Below are 22,521 nucleotides of genomic sequence, written 5' to 3'. Positions count from 1 at the left end.
TTATCTGAAGCAGCAGAAAGGAGCAGCTACTGGCTGTGGTTGAAATGGAAAGATTCTGGCTGAGGATCTCAAGCACAATAGAAAGAAAAGCAATGCTGATGTACGGGGAAGTAAGATGGGCTGAGTTGAGTGGGAGACAGAGGGGGGTGATGCTGGGACGGATGGAAGGTGCCCACTTGAAGACCCCAGAGATGTACCCTACTTAGCTCAATCCAGACGGCTGTCATGCTGATGCGCTGGAGAGACCGCACTGTGGTTGATCCCCGGAGCCAGCATTGCAGCCATTGTGTGTGCTGATGCGCTGGGGAGGCAAAATAAGCTGATCCCTGGAGCCAGCATTACACTTTAGCCATCAACACCAGGCAGAAGGATATCTACATCATTAGATGGAAAGAAACGCAAATGGATGGAGATGCAGATGGATCACATTAGTTTACTGTAAAGCTACGTCTTAGTTGGTGCTTATCTTGGCGAGAGCCGAGTTCAAATCAGCATGAAGTTTTAATATCTACTCTCATGTAATAGAAATCAATCATGACCTACAGTAAGCTCACAATGATTGCCTACAATCATTATCTACAGCAAACTTACAATGAGTATAATAAACAGACATGGAAAATTACATAATACCAAATGACTCTGGTTGCTATTAGACCTAGGTTTCTAAGTAACCTTTGATGAATGGTTATACCGCAATACTGTTATAAAAGCATATTGTATTGCTAAGCATTGTAAAAGCATGGCAAAGAATAAGCAAACATGATAATAATGGTTAAGCATGAAAGAGTGTTAATGCACTGCATCAACATAGTAAAAACCAAAAATAAGCACAAATATCACGGTAAATTTGTTTAATGTCACTTTATATCAAAAATACACATTTTGGATTCGAGTTGGGATTGCCAGTGGGATCCTTGGATTTTCTGTGAGTGGGATTAGGATCAGCATGATTACTTTGAGGCTGGTTTGATCAATCTACACGCTACACCTACATTTTATTAGAGCATTATCAGCACTGGGAAGTCACCCTGGTCAACTACCATTTTTATCCCAGGATTACCCTACAGACAGTTGATAATCTGCAGGGGTATTTCTGAGTGCTGTAAAAGCCATGGGTGGCTCATCCCAGTAGGGTATAGGTTTATTACATTGATCCCTTCGTTTCACCGGCATTATCAGAATTTTGCCCTGTGGTCCCACGAATATAGGCAATCAGAAAAACAATAGAAACATATTTTCTAAATATATAGCAAGTACTGTATAACAAACATATGAAAGTGAATTCAACAGTATTGACCCTATTTACAAAGCTTTAACTGAGGCCATAAAACAGTTATTTATTTATTTTTAATATCAAGCTTGTATTTTATTCATATAACCAGCGCACATGAATATGATGGGTCCTCATAATCTTGGACTACATTAATTTATATCTTAAAAACTGGCAGAAAACCAACAGTTTACTGGATTACTGTATAACCAAATGCAGGGTGCTGTTCAATACAAGCTGAGGTCAGAGTATCAGAGAAGCTACCTACGAGTGTCTCTGAATGATTCCATATTTACAAATGTATGTGATATAAAAATCCTATTCCCATACCAACTGCATCCTGGCCGAAAAGATTAAACACAATTATAGCCTTTGGAACAGGATGGATACACACAGTTGTGTGATTAATATAATTAACAAGCTGATATGGGAATAATCTGAGATTCTCATTAACAGTAATTTAGTGATAGAATCTCTTCATCCTGCCCCTGGCCTGTTCAGATTATGTTGATACAGAGATTTCGTTCTGTATATCTGTAGGTATAAAAATAGAAACCATCCTAGTTGTGTTGTTCCACAGTAGTAGAAATTAAGTACAGTCCTCACTTTGCTTCAGAATTCGGGGCGCATTTGCAGGTGATCGATTTGTCCACTGAATTAGGCTCTGGGCACACCTGTGACTCCAGGAGTATCTATACACAAACTTAATGTCATTAAGAGGTCAGACTTATGTATTTAAGCTTTAGGTTGCTATTTCATTATTGCTGTAAACCTCCGAAAAGGTATTTACACTAAAATGTAATTAGCACCATTTTTATCAAAGGGGGGAAAAAAAATCTGTTATTACAAAACAAATAAAAATCATAGTCTTGGATCCTTACCTATTTGTTCCTAGATTTATATATATATATATATATATATATATATATATATAAATATGTTATTCAGCAAAGAAAAAAAGGGGTGCACAAATAAATCTAGCCCAGAGAGTTAAAAAACAGAAACCTGTTTTGCGAGATGAGCATTGTTTACAAACCCTTGAACTGAAACCTACAGGAGGAATGGTAATGTCTTTGTGTACTTTATCTGTTGTAGTTTCATTTGTAGTGCTTACAGTTTATAACCATGCCCTTCTGTGCCTTTGTCCTGTTTAAACTGGCGGAGTTGTGGTTTGCAGTAATAATTCCTTACAGCATATTGCATAGAGTTGTACAGAGTTCAGCTGGTTTAACTGATCTACCTTTGGAATCTCCAGTGTAGGAAGTGCACCAGACTTTTAGCCTACTTCAATCTGCAATAGAAATGTTTAAGCTGACCCCCTTAAGTACATTTTAATGAGGATCAGTTCTTGAAGGTTGCCTTCTACCACTATATCTTTCCCAGATGTTCCCAGCTCTGTGAATCCTCAAGCTCTCTCGCTGTCCAGGTGGAACAATCCTACCACAGCGCACATGTCTGCTCTTTCCTCGCTGCACGGTCATGCTTGTGACATTGTTGTGAAGCAAATACTAATTCAAATGCGACTCTCCTCTGCCTCATATAAATGCAGAAGGTAATATACACCATGCATGACCTCTGCATCAAACCATCTGACATCATAGCCCCCCGTCATCATAACTGTTGAGAGTGGTCATATGGTAGGTGTATTCTGAAGTGTCACCATAACATTTTGTTTTGTCATTTGTTTTTCTATCAACGGTGTTACAAATTAGCAGTGGCCCGACACCTATATTATTAAAGCTGCAGTATTTCCCATAGCCATATTAATTTTTTACACTTAAATATGATTTGTGGTTTAATGTTAACTACATTTTCTTTTTCCAGTTAATGCCACATTTTGTTGGTCCCTTGACTCTTCGAATATTGAGATTTCACTGTATTATATTATTATTTTATTATTTATTTCTTAGCAGACGCCATTATCCAGGGCGACTTACAATTGTTACAAGATATCACATTATTTTTTACATACAATTACCCATTTATACAGTTGAGTTTTTACTGGAGCAATCTAGGTAAAGTACCTTGCTCAAGGGTACAGCAGCAGTGTCCCCCACTTCCAAGCGGGGTTTCCGTTTTTTTTGTTGTTGTTTGAAACTCCAAAGCAGCTTGTTTGCTTAACTTGACTGATCTACTGTACCAAAGCACACCACACCTATAACACTGTGCCCTTTATTATTTGCAATGAGACTTCAGTGTAGTACAGTATTAGTATTTGTCTTCCTTTAAATACTCAAGTTAGTTTAACTGTGCCTGCTATGTTTTTATTTTATTTTACTTTACAGGCAAATTTAAGATGTGTTCCTTTAAATTTTAAAATTGTGAACTATTACATGACTCCAGAAAACCAAAAGCAATGGCCATCTCATTTCACACAGTTACAGACTGGTACCACAGGCACGTATTATGTGTCACGTTGTCCTCTGATTTAGTTCGAGATTACTGGAAAGTGCCGTCAATTCTATTTACCTTTTTGTGTTGGCGCTCAGTGCTTACAAAGGTACAACGAAATGTTCCTGTCAGGACAACTGATAACAAAAAGCTTGTTCACTGTCAAACATAAACTATTTTAGACGTGTAATGACTGTATTGGATACTGACCTTAAGGTTAGGGTTTCAGTGTAGGCAGAACATTCATTGTTTTATTAAAAATAATATGATAGCCAATCAGAGTGCAGTGTCCTGACAGGAGAATTTCGTGTTACCTTTGTAGGAACAGCGCTAGTGAATGGGCAAATATTTACGACAGTGCGGGAATTGCCGGAAATGTTGTTGCTAAGTCAGAGAAAGTCGTTTAATATCAGCTCGCAAGAACTAGAATTTAAAAATTGAAACAGGAACGAACTGGCGACCAGAGTGGCTGTGAAAAGACTACCCGTACATATACGGAACTCCCACTTTGAAATACTAAAAAAATATGGACTTTACAATATGCCTACGACCATTTTTGCGTAATTATTGAGGGGAGTGAAATTAACTGTGGTCTGAACCTGGCTGGGTGTCGATAAGGCTGATGTCACAGGTGCTTTCCTGGGATTATTATATAAATTAAAACTGGAAGAGAAAAAAAAAAATATATTTTTCCAAATCGTTTTCTGTCACTTGAATGAGTGTGATTTTTTAATACTCAAAGTTGTATTACAAGGCAACGGGAATCTGTAAATCTGTACAGTACAGAGCAGGAGTGTTGACGTTCTCATGAGGAAGTGGGATGTGGCCAGGCTGTATTTTGTGTTGCCAGAATCATTCAAATAGCACTGTAGGACCATGCAACACAGTATTAATATATAGACTTGGTATCTGATGGCTGCAAGTCAATTATTACCAGAATGAACGCTTCTGGTCATCGTATGACTCGAGCTGCGGTTACCTCGTCGGATATTTAAAAAAAAAAAAAAAAAGGTGATTTAACTCAGCATTTACCAGCTTTGAAGCAACGTTGCCTCCGCCTCATCAGCAGACTTCAAAAATGACAACTCAACACCAGATAGTGGACTCGTCTCTCACACTGGGACAAAATCAAATTATCAGTTGTGATAGCGATCGTTCTGCATCAGAAAAGGAAAAGAGGAACACTCAGGATGGATCACAGAAGCATCTGAATGGATGTGTGCCACTTTCCCATCAGGTGGCTGGTCATAAGTATGGAGTAGATAAAGTAGGTCAGTTGAATATAGATTTATTTCTGTTGTTTTGCCTAAATGTTGTACTTTGTATACTATAAATACGTATAGCAATACGGTGTGGTTCAAATCTCCACGCCATATTAGAATCAGTACAGAAGGTAACACTGTTGTAATGCTGATTTTTTGTAATAATATGAAATCAATCAACTGGAGTTACTCACGCGCAGACATGCACGTTTAATTCTCACTCTTAATTGAGGGCAAAGTTGTTTGTAAGAAAAAATAAATTTTTGCAGCAACGTCCAGGAAAGAATTATCAAAATGACAGCATATTCTAGTTATTCCAATACTTTATCTAGATGGTCTTTTGCAAAGTCGATGCCTGGTTGAGATTTCTGGTTTCAAGCATTTCATATCGTTTGGTGGTTATAGGACTGGTTGTGAGGGTGTGTATCCTGTGTGTCAAGCATACATCTACTGTACCCGTGTACTGCACAAGTCTTCACAAGCCCAGTTACATTTGCATTATGGCACCTTTCTAGAAATTTTAAAGCAATTTGTCATGTTGTTAATATTTTTAAATAGTAAAAGGAATATAACATTTATCTGGGTTCTCCAGCGCTTTGAAACCCGTGGCTTGTGTGTTCCAAGGTAGTATATATAAACAGTGAGTCTTTCGCTGTTTATGTTAGGTACTGTTGGTACTTCACTTCATAGTAAAACACTTTTTCCATTGGCATGCAGTTTTAAAGAGCAAGGTTTATGTTATTAACAACACCTACAGTACTTGTACAGCACTTAGGAATTGCAGACGGTGCAAAACACCACAGTTGTTTAGGTTAGACATGGAACTGGGGGAGTGTGGTAAATAAAACATTCAGTCTGCAGTGTAGTAACAGCTTTCAGAAGAAAAGAAAAAAAATACTTTAAGCCTACAGTATAATGGGACAATACATTTTCATAATGTAGGCTATTTCAGAGGACAGCTTCCATATGTAAAGGCACTACATTATTGGTTAAGTACAGTATGTAATATAATGAAGTAGCTTTGACATTTTGTAATTGTACCCTAATATGAATGACAATACTATTATAAGGCCATAATAAGAATACAGTTACTATTTTGCATATCCATGAATATGTGTTCCTTTGTATGGTGGTAGAGGAGTGCCTTTGCAAACCATTGCAGGCTGTGCTATGAACCATCTGAGGTCAAATTTTTTTCACATGTATCTGAAGATTGTTACCTTAAGTTGAAAGTAGAGAACTGTTTCCTAGTGTTGTCAGTAGTAAAACACCAAAAGGTCATCTGTTTTTTAATTTGTGGTTTGTTTTCTGATCTGATACCATGCTTGGAACCTAAAGATGCAGTTTAATTAACAACCACCTGCTGCAGTATGTCTGCTAGTACACTAGTAGCAGTGCATGCTTATTTGCCTCAGAAGTGTTGTAAGTCATGGCAAGTAGGTTTCAAGGGTGTGGGTTAAGATTGTGTCACCACAGCTACTGTAAAACTACCTTTGGGCTTTGTACTGTAAATTAGCTGATTTATATGTTTTCTGATTTTTGTGGCCTCTAAGAGTTGCTTAACTTCAGCTGTGGTGTCTTATAGTACCTTGCTCATAATTAGGCTTGCTACTTTTCAATATTAATTTGTAAAGCTCGTTAAATGTCGAATTCCCCAAAAATGAGTTAGACTGAAATAGATTTATATAGGATAAACGTCGGTAAAACCAAAGATTATTTTAATTTTCTTACCAAAAATAATCATTTAGAAATCATCTCTAGTCTGTGTAGTTTTTATCCTTGCTGTCTGTCCCATCTCCGTTCTGCTCTGAATGGCTAGGCGTCGCTGTCAGTCAACTCAGTAGTTCGTTAGTACTTGTGGTTTCACTGTCACTGTCATTTCACCCTCAAACTTTCTTCCCTGTACAGGCACTGATACTGTTGCAGCCTATGACACAAGTAAGCCTTAAAAATACTGTTACTAATTACTCTGAAAATGAGTTTGTCTTACTGCGCGTTGCAAATCTGCTCAGTTGCTGTTTGAACACCAGATGTGCATATGAGACTGTCATATTTAACATTATAATTCATACTGTATCTTTCCCCACATCAGTCTTGGTAAACTTTTGAACAGGTTTAGAAAAAAAAAAAGTTTTTAAACCTTTCCATTTTAGAACTTTTTTGTGAACGCAGCATGCATAGAAACCTACAGTACAATGGCAAACCGACTGTACTGTAAGTGGGCAAATAATCTGCTTGTTGAATGAAGGATTTGAGATCTGGTGGTAGGATCATTCGGCTATTTCACACCATATCTGTTTACTGTACTGTACATACAGCTAGTTTTTTTTCTTTTATTCTGCTTGTAAGTAAACTGTTATTATTATTAGTACTGTAAAACAGTAATTCTAACATTATGATATATGTATGTGAATCGATTTTTTATTTATATTTAATTTATTTCACCTGTTTTCCCAATTAGTATTACATTATCCAGGCTTTGATGTTTAAATCTACAATAAGTAATTTGTTATTTGGGTGCAAACAATATTTCAGATGTGACTCTACTGTTGTCCCACCCTGTGCACATTGAGTTAATAGGGATGTGCTTTTGGTACATTTTTATGAACGTTTAAATGCTATGCAGGTGTCAACGTTTAAACCATATCTACATCCACACATATTTATATTACATTATGATGTATATTGACAGTCCTGATTATTTTCTAAGCAAAGAAACCCAAAATAAGCAAATAACGTTTGAACATAGTAAAGACTTAACTACAAAGTTTAAAAAAAAAAAAAAAAAAAAAAAAAAAAAGTAGTACACACCAAAGTGTATATTGCAATTTAGGGCTGTCACTCGATTCAAATTTTTGATGAGTTAATTTTATGACATTATTAACCTGTAGATTCATCTGTACACATTTTTAATAAAGGTTGTTTCTTTTAATAAAGTATCTTATAGCATCTGGCCTTCATGTAACGCTAAAAAAGTAATACTCTTAAAAAAAAATAAAAAAAAATAAATAATAATAAAAAACCTAATGGGAATCTGATCTTTTTAAAAGCATTTATATTATCATTGGTATCTTAGTAAATGTCTCTCTTTGCATTTGTACTGCACTACCTGTGCTGGCCCTCTGGGCACAAAGTGAATAAAATAAAGTAAACTTTTTTTTTTTTTTTTTTTTTTTTAAACATATTATTATATTAAAAGAACAAAACCAATAATAATATTAATAAAAAACAGCTGCATGTGTTACAAAATCTATGAAATGCAGATTCCAGTACATTTTTATAATAACGATACTGTTCATGGATATATATATATATATATATATATATATATATATATATATATATATATATATATATATATATTAAAATGTCCCCTTCTCTTGACAGATTAAATAGATATCAAGGACTTTTTTTCTTTTTTTTTAAACAAACGATTTGCATAAAAGTGTACTGATGTTTGCTTTTTTTTTTCCCCAACTCCATCCACAGTAATTTGTGAACGTTTTCATTTCAAATGATGAACCATTGAACGTGTTTTTGTGGTACGGCAATTTTGTTTGGCATAATTATTTACATACCACGGTTTTCTCATCCGGTTCCTCAAAATACTTCCAAACGTGGCTTCGCTTCGTTCCTTTGTTTATGGATGCCGTTTTATTAAAAAATATATAACAAACTTCAGAAAAAAAACCGCTTGGCATTAACTTTATTACACCCGTGGAATTAATACCATACCATACCATGCCATGCCTACTAGAGCAGAAAAACAGAGTGCGCCAATGAAGCGCCAGATCGACCGAGAATAAAACCCGCCCACCAATCAGAAAAGCTACTTGGAGGCAATTGCCAAACCCCTTCCTTTTTATAATATCTGCCCTTACTGTGCCACCACAGCAGGAGGATACGTGACGGACTGCTGTATATGTCGATAAATTATTAAAATTAATTCATAAAAAAATGTGCGTTTGGTGAAATTTGTCACGTGACCAATTATACGTCTAGCATATTATTCAACGTTTAACCAGTTTTATTAAGTTTACGTTTAAACATTTAAAATTCCCATCCCTAAGAGTTAATACATTAAGTACAGTATGGGTGGTGGTCTTTTTTTTTTTTTTTTTTTTTTAAAGCGCCCTTTCATGTCTGTAGCTTTCTGTAGAATCATTTCTTTCTGAAGTGTTTGTGTGAATTTATTGATTAGCTGCCCTCGTACCGTATGGAATGTGAATAGTGTGTGGTTATTACACACAGAGGTCTTTTCATGGCTTTAAAAAAAAGTTTTGCAATATCGTACTGTACATTTAAAATACCCATGTACTGTACTGTGTCAGACTCAGAAACTCACATTCATATGTTAAAATACATTTTATGCCTTCTAAGTATGCTTATCACTATCTGAAAACTCCCAGAAACAGACAAGAAACACAAAAACGTTTTCTACATGATTCTGTTTTATGGCATTATTGAATCGAATTTCCTGGCTACTGTACAATAGAAAAGCCAGTGCCACTTTCTTGAATCAGCCTCTTTATGTAATCAAAATGAAGGTCCGCAAACATGATCACATTAAGAGGTTTTCACTGTACATACATAACAAATAACATGCCTTTAATAGTGTGATTCAATCTCTGAGATCAAGCAGAAACATGGGGAATTATTTCTATAGTTTGTTCTTTCATGGGTTACAACCTAACATTAAGTTAGGAATAAAAAGCAAGCAAAGAACCAGTGATAATTGTAAGTGTTAATATCGTTTCTTTAGATTTATTATCATATCATGGTAATATTCTAGGCAGCTTTGAACTGATATTATAAAATGTAAACCTGTTTGTTTTGTATTAGCAGCAATTTCAGCAGATTAGCAGGGATTTGGTAATGATCAGATGCTGTTCAGGACCTTTCACAGGCTGCTACAAAATGGTAAAGGTCAGCATTTTTGACAAAGCTAGAGGCTGATCATCCACAATGCTTTTACTTGTGTGCTGGCACCAGGATTGCTTTTTCATCCTCACACTGTCATGTTGAGTCAGCTCTCAGCAGAAACGAATGAACTAGTGCAGCAAGAAATGCTGGGGTAGACTTCTGTTTTCTGATGTGAGTGCAAGTGCTGTACAGTAGTGCTGGTCAATATACAGTAGCTGTTGGTTGAGTTAAGTGTTTCATTAGTAAGCCTGTGATGGATAGTTTTTTTATTTATGTTTTTTTAATTGTGAGTTTGTGGTCACAAAATGTGTTTTCCGGCAGGTACAGTCCCAGCAGACACTGTGAAAAGTTTCCACAGTCCTATAAGCTCTGAATCCTGGGCCTCTTTACCGGATTGAAACCTAGACCTCAGTGGGTAGATATCAATGGGAGACATGGGTCATTTCATTAAAATGTTGTGATGTAATGTGACCGAAATATTTACCTTCATGTTGCGTCCAAATACAGTGTTTCAAAATATAAACAATTGCTACTCATGCCGGAGTTAGACCAGCACAATATTTGTTTGTTCAGTGTTCATTGTTCCCTTATTGTCCGTTTTGTTTTGGCCGTCGTGCTGTTTGTTTTTTAGTGTTTTGTTTTGTGTTTTGTTTAATTCTTTTATTTAATAAAGACTAGCATCAGCGTTTCATACCTCGCAGTACTGTGTGTGCCTCCTTCGTGGTCTGACATCACCACAAGTGATCTGTGGCATTTCTCTACTGTACAATGGACCGGGAATGGCAGTGCACAAATATTTCTGACAATATTTTGCGTGTCGACTTTAAGCTCTACAAATATTGATCAATTGGATAGCCTACTAATCTTTTAATATACTGAGCAAGTCAGGCCCTTTTGCCTTTACAATTCTATTAATAATGGAAATGGTATCTTGGCTGCCATAGCAATAAGGCCTACTTGTTTATATTGTTGTTATATAGTAACTGGGAGTATCATGGCTGTCTGTTTAGATGAAACAGTTCCTAATTTTTTATGTCTTTAAACAGGTATTTTGCAGCACCCGGATGGCACTGTTTTGAAGCAGCTTCAACCCCCGCCTCGTGGTCCCAGGGAGTTGAAATTCTACAGCATGGTAACTATTATTTCTGTGGACAGTGTACATTATTGGCCAAAGTATTTTATTGTGTATTTTCTGGCAAAAGGCAAGATTCCAAACTGACTCTGGTCAGTGATCTTCTGTCATTGAAACAGTTATTCACATTCACGCGTTATTCATTTGTTTATCTACAGTTCCCAGGAACTGCAACATTAAAGAAGTTACATCGCAGTTAGTCATGCCTTGACATCACAGTTGAAAAGAGGACCCATTGTCTTTCTATTCACTGATGAGAAGAAAGGATATATCTATATTTGCAAGTCATTTTATCTATTAAAATTAGGTTTTTATTACATACAATTGTTGTTACTGTAAATGAGGACCTCATCATTTCACTTGGTAATGCTTTGCAGTCATCCAGAAGATTAATTAAAATACAAAATAGTTCTCAGATATGTACCTCAGAATTACCCTGCAATTCTCGTTTCCATTTGCTGATCTCCTAATAAACATGCATTTGAAACCATGACCATTGTAGTTTCATCACTGCTTCTCTTTAAAATGCCAACACCCCTATGGTTTGTTCAACGTCATTGTGACACGATACAGTGTCTGTTCTACTGTACGTAAATCCAGGGTCGTGTAGCAGACACAGGATCTGCCGGCAGAGCAGTTCAAGCGCACCCTAAATCTGATTGGCTAGATGCTGAGTCACAGGGTCTTCTGAAGATGCTTCAAGACACTGCCTAATTGAATTTCGCGCGAGTGTAAAGTGTTCAGTGCACTTTGTCGAGGGATTTCAAGTAGTTCATACCAGATACATTCACTGTCGCACATTGCCTGTGTTTGTGTTGCTTTTGTACATCATGTTAACAAGTTATCGAAAATAAAAAAAACAGTTTTGTGGCAGGAATGTTGCACAGTGGTGGCGTGTCAATGTGATTCTGTAGATAAAGTTGTTTAACAAACTCCTCTATTCTTCCCTACACACATCATTTTGGATATATTGTGAGAAGTGTTGAATTTAAATCAAGGGAAGTAATGTTAAAACTTTACAATGCATTAGTAAGACCTCACCTAGGATATTGTGTTCCGTTCTGGTCACCTCGTTACAAAAAGGATATTGCTGCTCTAGAAAGAGTGCAAAGAAGAGCAACCAGAATTATCCCGGGTTTAAAAGGTATGTCGTATGCAGACAGGCTAAAAGAATTGAATCTATTCAGTCTTGAACAAAGAAGACTACGCGGCGATCTGATTCAAACATTCAAAATCCTAAAAGGTATAGATAATGTCAACCCAGGGGACTTTTTTGACCTGAAAAAAGAAACAAGGACCAGGGGTCACAAATGGAGATTAGATAAAGGGGCATTGAGAACAGAAAACAGGAGGCACTTTTTTACACAGAGAATTGTGAGGGTCTGGAACCAACTCCCCAGTAATGTTGTTGAAGCTGACACCCTGGGATCCTTCAAGAAGCTGCTTGATGAGATTCTGGGATTAATAAGCTACTAACGACCAAACGAGCAAGATGGGCTGAATGTAAACTTTCTTATGTTCTTATGTTCTTATGTTCTTATATCCATTTACCAGCTGGAAAAGTTGATAATGTAGCCATGATTAAAACCATTTGACTGCACTGTAGAATAAAGGCGTGTATAAATAGAAAGCAGGCCGGACGATAACTCACAGTTTCCAAATTGCGGTGTAAATCATTTCAGTTTATTAAACAGAATCTTTTTTTTTTTTTTTTAAGGCATGGCATTGTTTAAACACATAAAGGCACTGTGATGAATAGCAGCTGGGGCTACTACAAGACTTTTTTTTTGTTTTGTTTTGTTTTTTGTTTGTGTACAATACATAAACCAGAGCGTCATCTGGATTTTAATGGCTAATGAGTCAGGCAGTTTGGTGGAACAAGAAGTCTTTCTGGTCACCGAAACCCATGCGCACATACAAAAACAAACACAAACGTGTGATACTGCATGCATGTTATCTATTAGCAAATTTAAGATTCAATCCCAAAACCTAAAGTGCTAAATCTAAACTAGGCCCTGACCCAGATTTCACACTGTATCAGCACTGTGTGTGCTGTACTCATTCCCATTAGAGGGATGTTATGACCGTATTGTGTAAACTGACTTACGCCCAGGCTAGCAAGTAGACTGCAAGTTTGTTTACTGTGATTTCAAGGAGCAGTCACTGTCTCCTTCACAAAAAGTCATTTACAGTATGAATAATGAACTTTGGTTCTTTTTAAAATAGTTCTGCACATTTATATGACATTCATAAGGTAAATGGCTGGGTTTCTTTCTCATTCAGGTGTATGATGAACACTGCTGTGACCCTGTCCTGTTAGACCTCCAGATGCATTTGCCAAAGTACTATGGCACCTGGACACCAGCTGATGCACCGAATGGTATGCCTTTACTGCTTTAGATTAACTGTAACACATGACTGCACATACAGTAGGTGTGCTATTCTTTTGGCCTCATGTATAGGCTTGTGCACTTTTTAAAACCTACATTGATTTTGCCTTTTATAAATACATTCCATCATTAATAAATATAGGCTCTAATTTTAGGGTTAAACCTAAAAGGCCAGATTTTCTTAAATTAGGGTTTCTTCAAATCTCTATTAAATAGTTTCACATATAATCTTATCTTCCATACTGTAGATGTTTGCCTCAAATAGAACTGCATGTACCTATTTCCACACTGATACACTATTATTGTATTGGCTGATTTCAAAGACCCAGATTAGCACAAATCTATGACTTCCTTACCATTGACATTAGGTTGTCCAAAGTTAGTGCTAATCAAGGTCTGTTCAACCAGCCATATATACAAGGGCGTTTTAAGTTGATATGAAGCAGACCTTTAGAACAAATTCAGATTTGTTCCAGTAACTTCACTTGTGTAAATAAATTATAATTGAGATCCTGAAACAACGCTCTTGACATTTGCTCACCTGGTATGCCAAGTTTAATAAAGCAGGAGGTTGGCATTCACAAGTATGTACAGTCTAATGGTTTTTACTTTGTGTAGTCATCAGGGATCCTAGGAATCTGTTTGCTGCGGAATTCACAAGGAAAAACGCGTATGTTTTTAGAGATTTTTTTTGTTTTACACTTGGGGAGGGGCAAAAAACATGCAAGGCTTTTTTTTGTTTGTTTGATAATAACCAAATCAATACACGTATAACATATAAATATTAACACAGGCAACTTTGCTTTAAATTTACTTAAAGATACCTGTCAAATAAAACTGCTTCTGGTATTCAAGTTCAGTTTACTTCAGTATTCAGGCTGTCAAAGATGCCAAAAACAATAAAAATCATCCCTAAAGATCGGGCCAACGAGTTTGCCAAGGACTAATTTCACGTTGATGGTAATGTGCTGTTACACTAGTAGGTAGACCATTGTAGAACACATGGGAAGCGCTAAACGTAAATTGAAATGTAAACAAGCAAAGGCCGAAACAGCAGGGCCATTGAAAACACTGAAACAGACCACTGTGTTTGGTTCATTTCAGCTTCTTACTACTGCCAAAGGACAACGTAAAACTTTCAGATTTTGTCAAAATATGTGTAAAAGCTGACATTCCTCTGTACAATGTGGATCAACCGGCAGTTCGAGATTTTTTCATCAAGTACATTAGGGAGGTGGTGCCATTCCAAAGTCAGACCAATTGTAGCTGGAATGCTGCAACTCTATTTTAACAATAGCTGTCCGGATGACGAAGACTAACTCAGAGTTGAACTAACATGATTTTTTTTGTTTTGTTTTATTGATTTAATGGTGCTGGTAAGCTTGTAAATTGCTTAGAATTTGAAAGTGTAACCATTTTTATTTTATTTATTTAGCAGATGCATTTATCCAAAGCAACTTACACATGTTACACTGTAATACAATCGGAGGCTCATACACACGCATCATTATTCAGGAGTTTCTTTTCCTTCTTATTCTGAACTAGCCAGCACAAGAACTACTGTGGTTGCAATTTGAAATTCTTGAAACCAACTCAAAATTGGGCCAGTATAAAGAAGATGATAAAGGCTCTGCTATAGTTATTCTTTGTCACTGGTCCATTCTGGCACCCACCATTTAGCTTGTTTTGTTCAGGTTCGCTGCTTACATTGTAACACACCTGTAGTGTGCTAGTAGAGCAGTCTGTATCGCTGTATTTTTGTTTGTTTTCCCTACTAAACCAGATAGCCCTGGTAATCGTGATTTACCATTTCTCCACCTGAGTTATGCATGTGAAAATAGAGTGGGTCTAAACCACGATTGGTTTGCTGAATTTTCATGCAGCACTTGAAACACTGATTTCTTTTTCCCTTCTCTTTAATCATCTGCCTTTAGATCTGTACCTTAAACTGGATGACGTGACCCGCAAGTTTAACAAGCCGTGTATAATGGATGTAAAAATAGGCCAGAAAAGTTACGATCCCTATGCCTTGAAGGAGAAGAAAGACCAGCAAATCAGGAAGTACCCCTTGATGGAAGAGATTGGCTTCCTAGTACTTGGCATGAGGGTAAGTGGGTTACATTTTATATTAAGGTTTCCCTGATTGGCAAAGGCACGCCCACATGGTGTGCGAGGCGAGTCATACAGCCAGGGGAGCGCAGGTTCGCGTCCTGGCTGTGTGAAGTTGCATCGCTGGGGATTCCACAGGGAGCGTTGCATTGGCTCTGCTACTCCAGCAGGTTACAAAGGCAAAATCATCAGACTGTATCTCCTCGCCATGCTACAACCCTACTCAACTGAAGTGGACTCCTGTAGGGCTGGCTTTTGTCCTCCCAGAGGCAGTAGCTCGCTGAAATCCGCTCTCAAACTCCCTGGTTGAAAAGAGGCAATTGGCTTGGTTGTGGCATCAGAGGACATTCACTGACCTGCAATTCTCTTGAGCTGTTGGATCAGGAGAACTGAAGGGGAATTGCTATGGTGAGCGAACATCATTTTGGTGATAGAAATGGTTGCTTTTTTAAACAGTCTGCTGTTTTGTAGAGTTAAGTTCCCTAGACCTCTTTAAATAAAGGCCTGTAATTTTGAAAAATGAGTATTTATAGAAGTGTTTTAAGGTGAGTTTTTGAGTACATGAAATTCTCTGGAATTTATACCTGGTTCAAAGAGCCATTGATTGATGGAATGCTTGAAATGCACTTTTCCAAATGAGGAATCTACGAGTCAAACCTGAAGTTTTTAACTATATACTTTATTATTCTTCATTATTCTCTTGTGGTGCAATCTCTACTATTCTAATGAGGACTTTTATTATAGTCTCCTTTATCCAATTAATGAACACCTGTTTCTTACTGCCACACAACTGCTGCCTTGTCAGTAAGTGAAAGGGAGGTGTTTCTCTTAGTGGCATGGTGGAAGCCCTGCCGGTGCACGGGTATATGTGTGTGGTGGGGAATATTAAAATCCTCCCTGCAAAAACACGTGGGAATGTAGCTGGAGCTGTCAATTGAACAAATGTTTAAATGTTTAATTAAGGCTCCTGCCACAGGTGTATAAATAAGGTGATCACGGGTGGTGAAAGGGTTAGTTAAGAGTTAATGTTAGTGAGAGGTGTGCGTTTTCATTTTTCCGTGCTATCTGTAGATTTACGTCCGTGAGTGTTTTGTATTGTAGACCTTTTGTTTTGGCCCTTGTGCCTGTTATTTTGTTAATGTGTTTTTGTTCGGTTTAATGTTTGTTTGTATTTATTTATTTATTTATTTATTTATTTATTTATTTATGTATGTATGTATGTATGTATGTATGTTGTTATACGTGTGCACCAGCGCTTAAACCTGCATTCTCTGCCTCTGAGTCTTGGCACCGTTCCGTTTCTGACACCATATGTGAAAAGGATGACGTCACTGGCCAGGCTGTTGTAACCAGGAAAGCAGAGGCAGAGAATGCAGGTTTAAGCGCTGGTACGCACGTATAATAATAATAATAATAATAATAATAATAATAAATAAAACAAAACATTAAACAGAACAAAAACACATTAACAAAATAACAGGCACAAGGGCCAAAACAAAAGGTCTACAATACAAAACACTCACGGACGTAAATCTACAGCACGGAAAGATGAAAACACACACCACTCACTAACATTAACTCTTAACTAACCCTTTCACCACCCGTGATCACCTTATTCATACACCTGTGGCTGGAGCCTTAATTAGTCATTTAAACATTTATTCAATTGACAGCTCCAGCCACATTCCCACGTGTGTTTTTGCAGGGAGGATTTGAATATATAAATAAATAAATAAATGGTGTTGGATAGTTGTAGCTGCCCCACTGGCAACAATCGAAATTAGCCTTTAACTAGTTTAACCTTTTCCAATCGTACATTTATTATTTAAAATACAGATCATTAGTGTGTAACCTACAAAATTATGTTTCAGAAATCACATTTATTACTATTATTAAATTTCTTTTACGTGTTTGGCAGCAATTGGGATGTGACAACGCCATTTCAGCCACTGGCAATACAGGTGTGGCAAACACGCATTCCACTGCACTTTCCAGTCAGTTGTATAGGGTAATCATTAACATACCTTTATTCTGCCTTGAACAATGAATTCATTGTTAAGGAAAACAAGGTTAATCATTTGTTAATGGAAAAGGGTCATTTACAAGCTGTGACAGGGAAGTGTTACATGTGTGGGTCGTCACTGAATAATAAACAGAGCATTGGGTGTTGACACGCTGCACAGGTGCGCAGATTTCATTCAACACAAATGACACAACCAGCAATGGTAGCCGTAGTGTCAGATTTAATAAAGAAAACAAAACAAAGCTAAAAAAAAAAAGTTTGCCACACAAGGCGAATGCTAATCTCACTAAAAGGAACCTACTACATTACGAAAATCCTCTCAGCATCCCCGGGCCCGCCCCCCCCAGCCAATCCGGACCTCCCGATCAGCTCAGCGCTGGGCGAGCCTACCTGCTCAATTGGTTGCCTAGCAACGCATCTCCTGTTACGTGTCCCAGCTGCACAAGAACCAGCTACAGGGTCTTCCTTGTCACACAAGCATATTGCACCATCTGATTTTTTTTCCCCAAAATAAGTTAAAATGAAAAGTGCGTTTGTGAAAGGTTTTACTTTACTTTCTGCAGTCGCTTCTACAGTATGCTGGTAAAGTACAGGAGGGTTCAAAGGTAGCCAGATTGTATGGAACATACAGAACAATGAAACTCTGCAGTAGCAGCAGCAGCAGACCATGGATACAATTGAATAGTGTAGCCTTAAATAACCTGCAAGTCATGGAGCCATTCGCTATGTTTGCAATTCTTGTAGTTGTGCCGCTTTCTTACAAACCACTTGAATGGCGAGCACACTGAGTGCCTATGACAGTGCAGTGCCTATGATATAAGGTGTCAACCATATGCCATCACTACCTACGCTTACACATCCCCCCCCCCCCCCCCCCCCCCCCCCCCCCCCGCATGCCCATTTACTCAATAATGTTTGAACCACTGTCACAAAGACGGCCGGAGTGGGTGGCGTCAGACCAGAAACAGGAACACAAACGACAGAGAGATGGGGTTTTGGTGAGGCTGTTCGTGATCGCGTTCAGCATTTAATAAACAGAACAGAAAATAAAAGGTTGGAACAGACAAAAACACGGGACACGGCACTACACGCCAAAATAAAGAGACAAACAAAACGACTAAACACTAAACAGACGGTGCAGGACAGACGAACAAACACGGTGAGTGAAAACACTTAACTATTATTATTATTATTCTTATTATTATTATCTTTGCCTCCGTCTCCAATCCCGTTCTCCACTCACCGAACACCTAACCCTGAGTGCAAGAAACGTGCGTCTATTTATACTGATGTGCTGGGATTCAATTACTAATTAATTACTCACTTGAATCCCAGCACGTGAATTAATTCTGTGCAACCCCGTGCTCACATATTACATTTAACCAGCACGTGAAGTGATTTGTGCTCTCCTCGTGCCTAAATACAAATCTACACTTTTTAAATACACGTGAAACACAGACCCGTTTATATCCCGTGTACCAATCTATACACCAACATTAACACACACACGCACGCAACATACAACACAGATCACACAAATGCACACAGGGGCGGGGCACTTTGCCACATATACCCCCCCTTGTGCGCAGCACACATGGCCTCAACGGCCACCTCCCCCCTTAAAAACCCAGCAGTCCAGAACAAAGTCTCGGGCTGGGAAGGGAGGCTTCAGTGGGCCCTTGGCTGGCAATGCTGTCAGCACCCCTGCCGGTAGTGGCACGGCTGACAGCCTGTTGGTCCCGTCCTGCAGCGAAAAAGCTGCGGGGGCAGGTGGTCCCCCGACCTCCCCCTTCTTCGTAGCCGGCAGCTCCCTCCTGTGGGGCTCCGGCCACAAGAACTCCTGCAGCGAAACTGCTGCTGGGGAAAGTGGTCTCCAGACCTCCTCCCCCTTCTTCGTGGCCGGCAGCTCCCCTTTCTGGGGCTCCGGCCACCGTACTCCCTGCGGAGGTACGGGCAGCAGAGGCAGCTCCTGCTCCTCTGCTCCTGGCGGTGGTGGAGGCAGAGGCAGCTCCAGCTCCTCTGCTCCTTGCGGTGGTGGTGGCGGAGGCAGAGGCAGCTCCTGCTCCTCTGCTCCTTGCGGTGGTGGTGGCGGAGGTAGAGGCAGCTCCTGCTCCTCTGCTCCTGGAGGTGGTGGAGGCAGAGGCAGCTCCTGCTCCTCTGCTCCTTGCGGTGGTGGTGGCGGAGGCAGAGGCAGCTCCTGCTCCTCTGCTCCTTGCGGTGGTGGTGGCGGAGGCAGAGGCAGCTCCTGCTCCTCTGCTCCTTGCGGTGGTGGAGGCAGAGGCAGCTCCTGCTCCTCTGCTCCTGGAGGTGGTGGAGGCAGAGGCAGCTCCTGCTCCTCTGCTCCTGGCGGTGCTGGCTCCCTCTGCTGTGGCGGCTGGGCATGTGCACGCCGTGCTGCCTTCAGCAGCATAGCGAGAGGCTGCTGGGGGACACCAGCATCCTGCCCTTCTCCCCCCCAAAAATTTTCAGGGGGTTGAGCCTGTAACTCCTCCCCTTCTGGCTCTTGGGGCTGAACCAGCAGGCATTTTCCCTCTGCTGGTGGCTTGGGTCCCAGGGCTGTGGAAGCCCCGACTTGCCTCCCTTTGGGCTGTGGACGCCCCGACTCCTCCCTGTTGGGCTGTGGACGCCCCGACTCCTCCCTGTTGGGCTGTGGACGCCCCGACTCCTCCCTGTTGGGCTGTGGACGTTCGGGCTCCCCCCACTCAGGCGTAGGACGTTCGGGCTCCTCCCACTCAGGCGTAGGACGTTCGGGCTCCTCCCACTCAGGCGTAGGACGTTCGGGCTCCTCCCACTCAGGCGTAGGACGTTCGGGCTCCTCCCACTCAGGCGTAGGACGTTCGGGCTCCTCCCACTCAGGCGTAGGACGTTCGGGCTCCTCCCACTCAGGCGTAGGACGTTCGGGCTCCTCCCACTCAGGCGTAGGACGTTCGGGCTCCTCCCACTCAGGCGTAGGACGTTCGGGCTCCTCCCACTCAGGCGTAGGACGTTCGGGCTCCTTCCGCTTGGGCTCCTCCCATTTGGGCTGTGGATGCTCAGGCTCCTCCCATTTGGGCTGTGGAGGCAAAACCAGCAGGCATTCACCCTCTGCTGGTGGAGATGGGGACAGCAGGTACTCACCCTCTGCTGGTGGAGATGGGGACAGCAGGTACTCACCCTCTGCTGGTGGAGATGGGGACAGCAGGTACTCCTCTGCTGGTGGTCCTGCTACCTGGGCTGCTGTTCCGTTTATGGTTGCCTCCAGGTAGCTGAGGACAAACTCCACACCTTCCTCCAAGGTGTTTGGGGTGTGTTCCTGCTGATAGGCCTCCCATCTCTCACTGTCCATCATCCACAGGGCCTGGACGACTATGGGCAGAGACTGGGCCTCCAGCCCAGCATTCTCCAGCATCCAGTCCCGCACTTTGATGGCGTCTTCTGCCATTTTTTTTTTTTTTTTTTTTTTTTCCTTTTTTTTTAAATCCAAACTGCGGTTCCTGCTCTGGCCTGAGTCCTGGAGGCGCTGTCGATCCCACGCAGGACACCACGTGTCACAAAGACGGCCGGAGTGGGTGGCGTCAGACCAGAAACAGGAACACAAACGACAGAGAGATGGGGTTTTGGTGAGGCTGAACGCGTGATCGCGTTCAGCATTTAATAAACAGAACAGAAAATAAAAGGTTGGAACAGACAAAAACACGGGACACGGCACTACACGCCAAAATAAAGAGACAAACAAAACGACTAAACACTAAACAGACGGTGCAGGACAGACGAACAAACACGGTGAGTGAAAACACTTAACTATTATTATTATTATTCTTATTATTATTATCTTTGCCTCCGTCTCCAATCCCGTTCTCCACTCACCGAACACCTAACCCTGAGTGCAAGAAACGTGCGTCTATTTATACTGATGTGCTGGGATTCAATTACTAATTAATTACTCACTTGAATCCCAGCACGTGAATTAATTCTGTGCAACCCCGTGCTCACATATTACATTTAACCAGCACGTGAAGTGATTTGTGCTCTCCTCGTGCCTAAATACAAATCTACACTTTTTAAATACACGTGAAACACAGACCCGTTTATATCCCGTGTACCAATCTATACACCAACATTAACACACACACGCACGCAACATACAACACAGATCACACAAATGCACACAGGGGCGGGGCACTTTGCCACAACCACCCTATATCCACACTTGGCCTTAAAGATATTCCAGGTATTTGCCAAATAATTGATAGTTTGGTAATATAGACTTTTATTATACAGATGGCAACTCAATTCATAAAGGCCCCAATAAATGCAGAAACTGCATTTGAGTCTCTACTATCTTAAATCAGTCTACTCACACAAAAGGCAGTAATCTCTTGATTACTCACCAGCCTGTGAAAAGAGGTCTGTTAATCATATTTTGTGGCGTACAGTTATTGGTACAACTGTAGAATTATTTCTTTTTTTAAATAGATTTTTTTCTTTTCCAAAATCGGTTTATGTTTGTTTATTTACTTCTGGTTTCTTCTTTACAGAATGGGTCAATAGAAACCACAAAGCATTTCTAGTCAGGGGGGTTGTTTGAAAAGGAACATCTTTGTGTGATTAGATTACTGTGGTTAAATACAGGGGCCAGACTGACCTTTTGTTTACTGTTGATTGGCAGGCATTAAATCTTCTGGAATGATGCAGTAAAGGGTTTATCAACGATGAAGCAATGAAGTTGTAATCTAATTTAATGGTACTTTCCCCGTATAAATCAAATAGAAGTATTTCCAGTGATACAGAATATTGACCCAAAATAAATTCATACTTATTGTATTGCAATACTATCGCATCAATCCTTATTCTTGTCATTTCCCCACTTCCCAATGTATGTCTCTAGGGGAAGTTGACGAGATCAGATCTGGTTAATAATGAATTGACTGGCGGTAAACTGATATTCCTTAATGATTCATGTGTTTTTTCATAGTTTTTCAGTGTGAATGCTACAGGTTAAAGTTGCACTGAATAGGCTGTAGGACTTAAAACACAATGCA

The 22,521-nt window shown here is 39.8% G+C and overlaps 1 protein-coding gene across 1 annotated transcript in view; it reads left to right on the top strand.

The window, feature by feature from the left end:
- The first annotated feature begins 4,004 nt into the window (after window positions 1-4,004).
- The window catches only part of LOC117415049 (inositol polyphosphate multikinase-like), a 30,282-nt gene continuing 11,765 nt past the window's right edge, over window positions 4,005-22,521 (top strand). Inside the window, exons 1-4 of the mRNA XM_034024978.3 lie at window positions 4,005-4,932; window positions 10,893-10,978; window positions 13,262-13,358; window positions 15,303-15,475. Coding sequence (XP_033880869.2) covers window positions 4,740-4,932; window positions 10,893-10,978; window positions 13,262-13,358; window positions 15,303-15,475 — 549 coding nt within the window. The 5' untranslated portion in view covers window positions 4,005-4,739. The remainder of the gene's footprint in view (window positions 4,933-10,892; window positions 10,979-13,261; window positions 13,359-15,302; window positions 15,476-22,521) is intronic.

Source organism: Acipenser ruthenus, chromosome 7 (assembly GCF_902713425.1).
Source record: "Acipenser ruthenus chromosome 7, fAciRut3.2 maternal haplotype, whole genome shotgun sequence".
Lineage (NCBI taxonomy): Eukaryota > Metazoa > Chordata > Actinopteri > Acipenseriformes > Acipenseridae > Acipenser > Acipenser ruthenus.
This window is presented reverse-complemented; position numbering and strand designations above follow the sequence as displayed.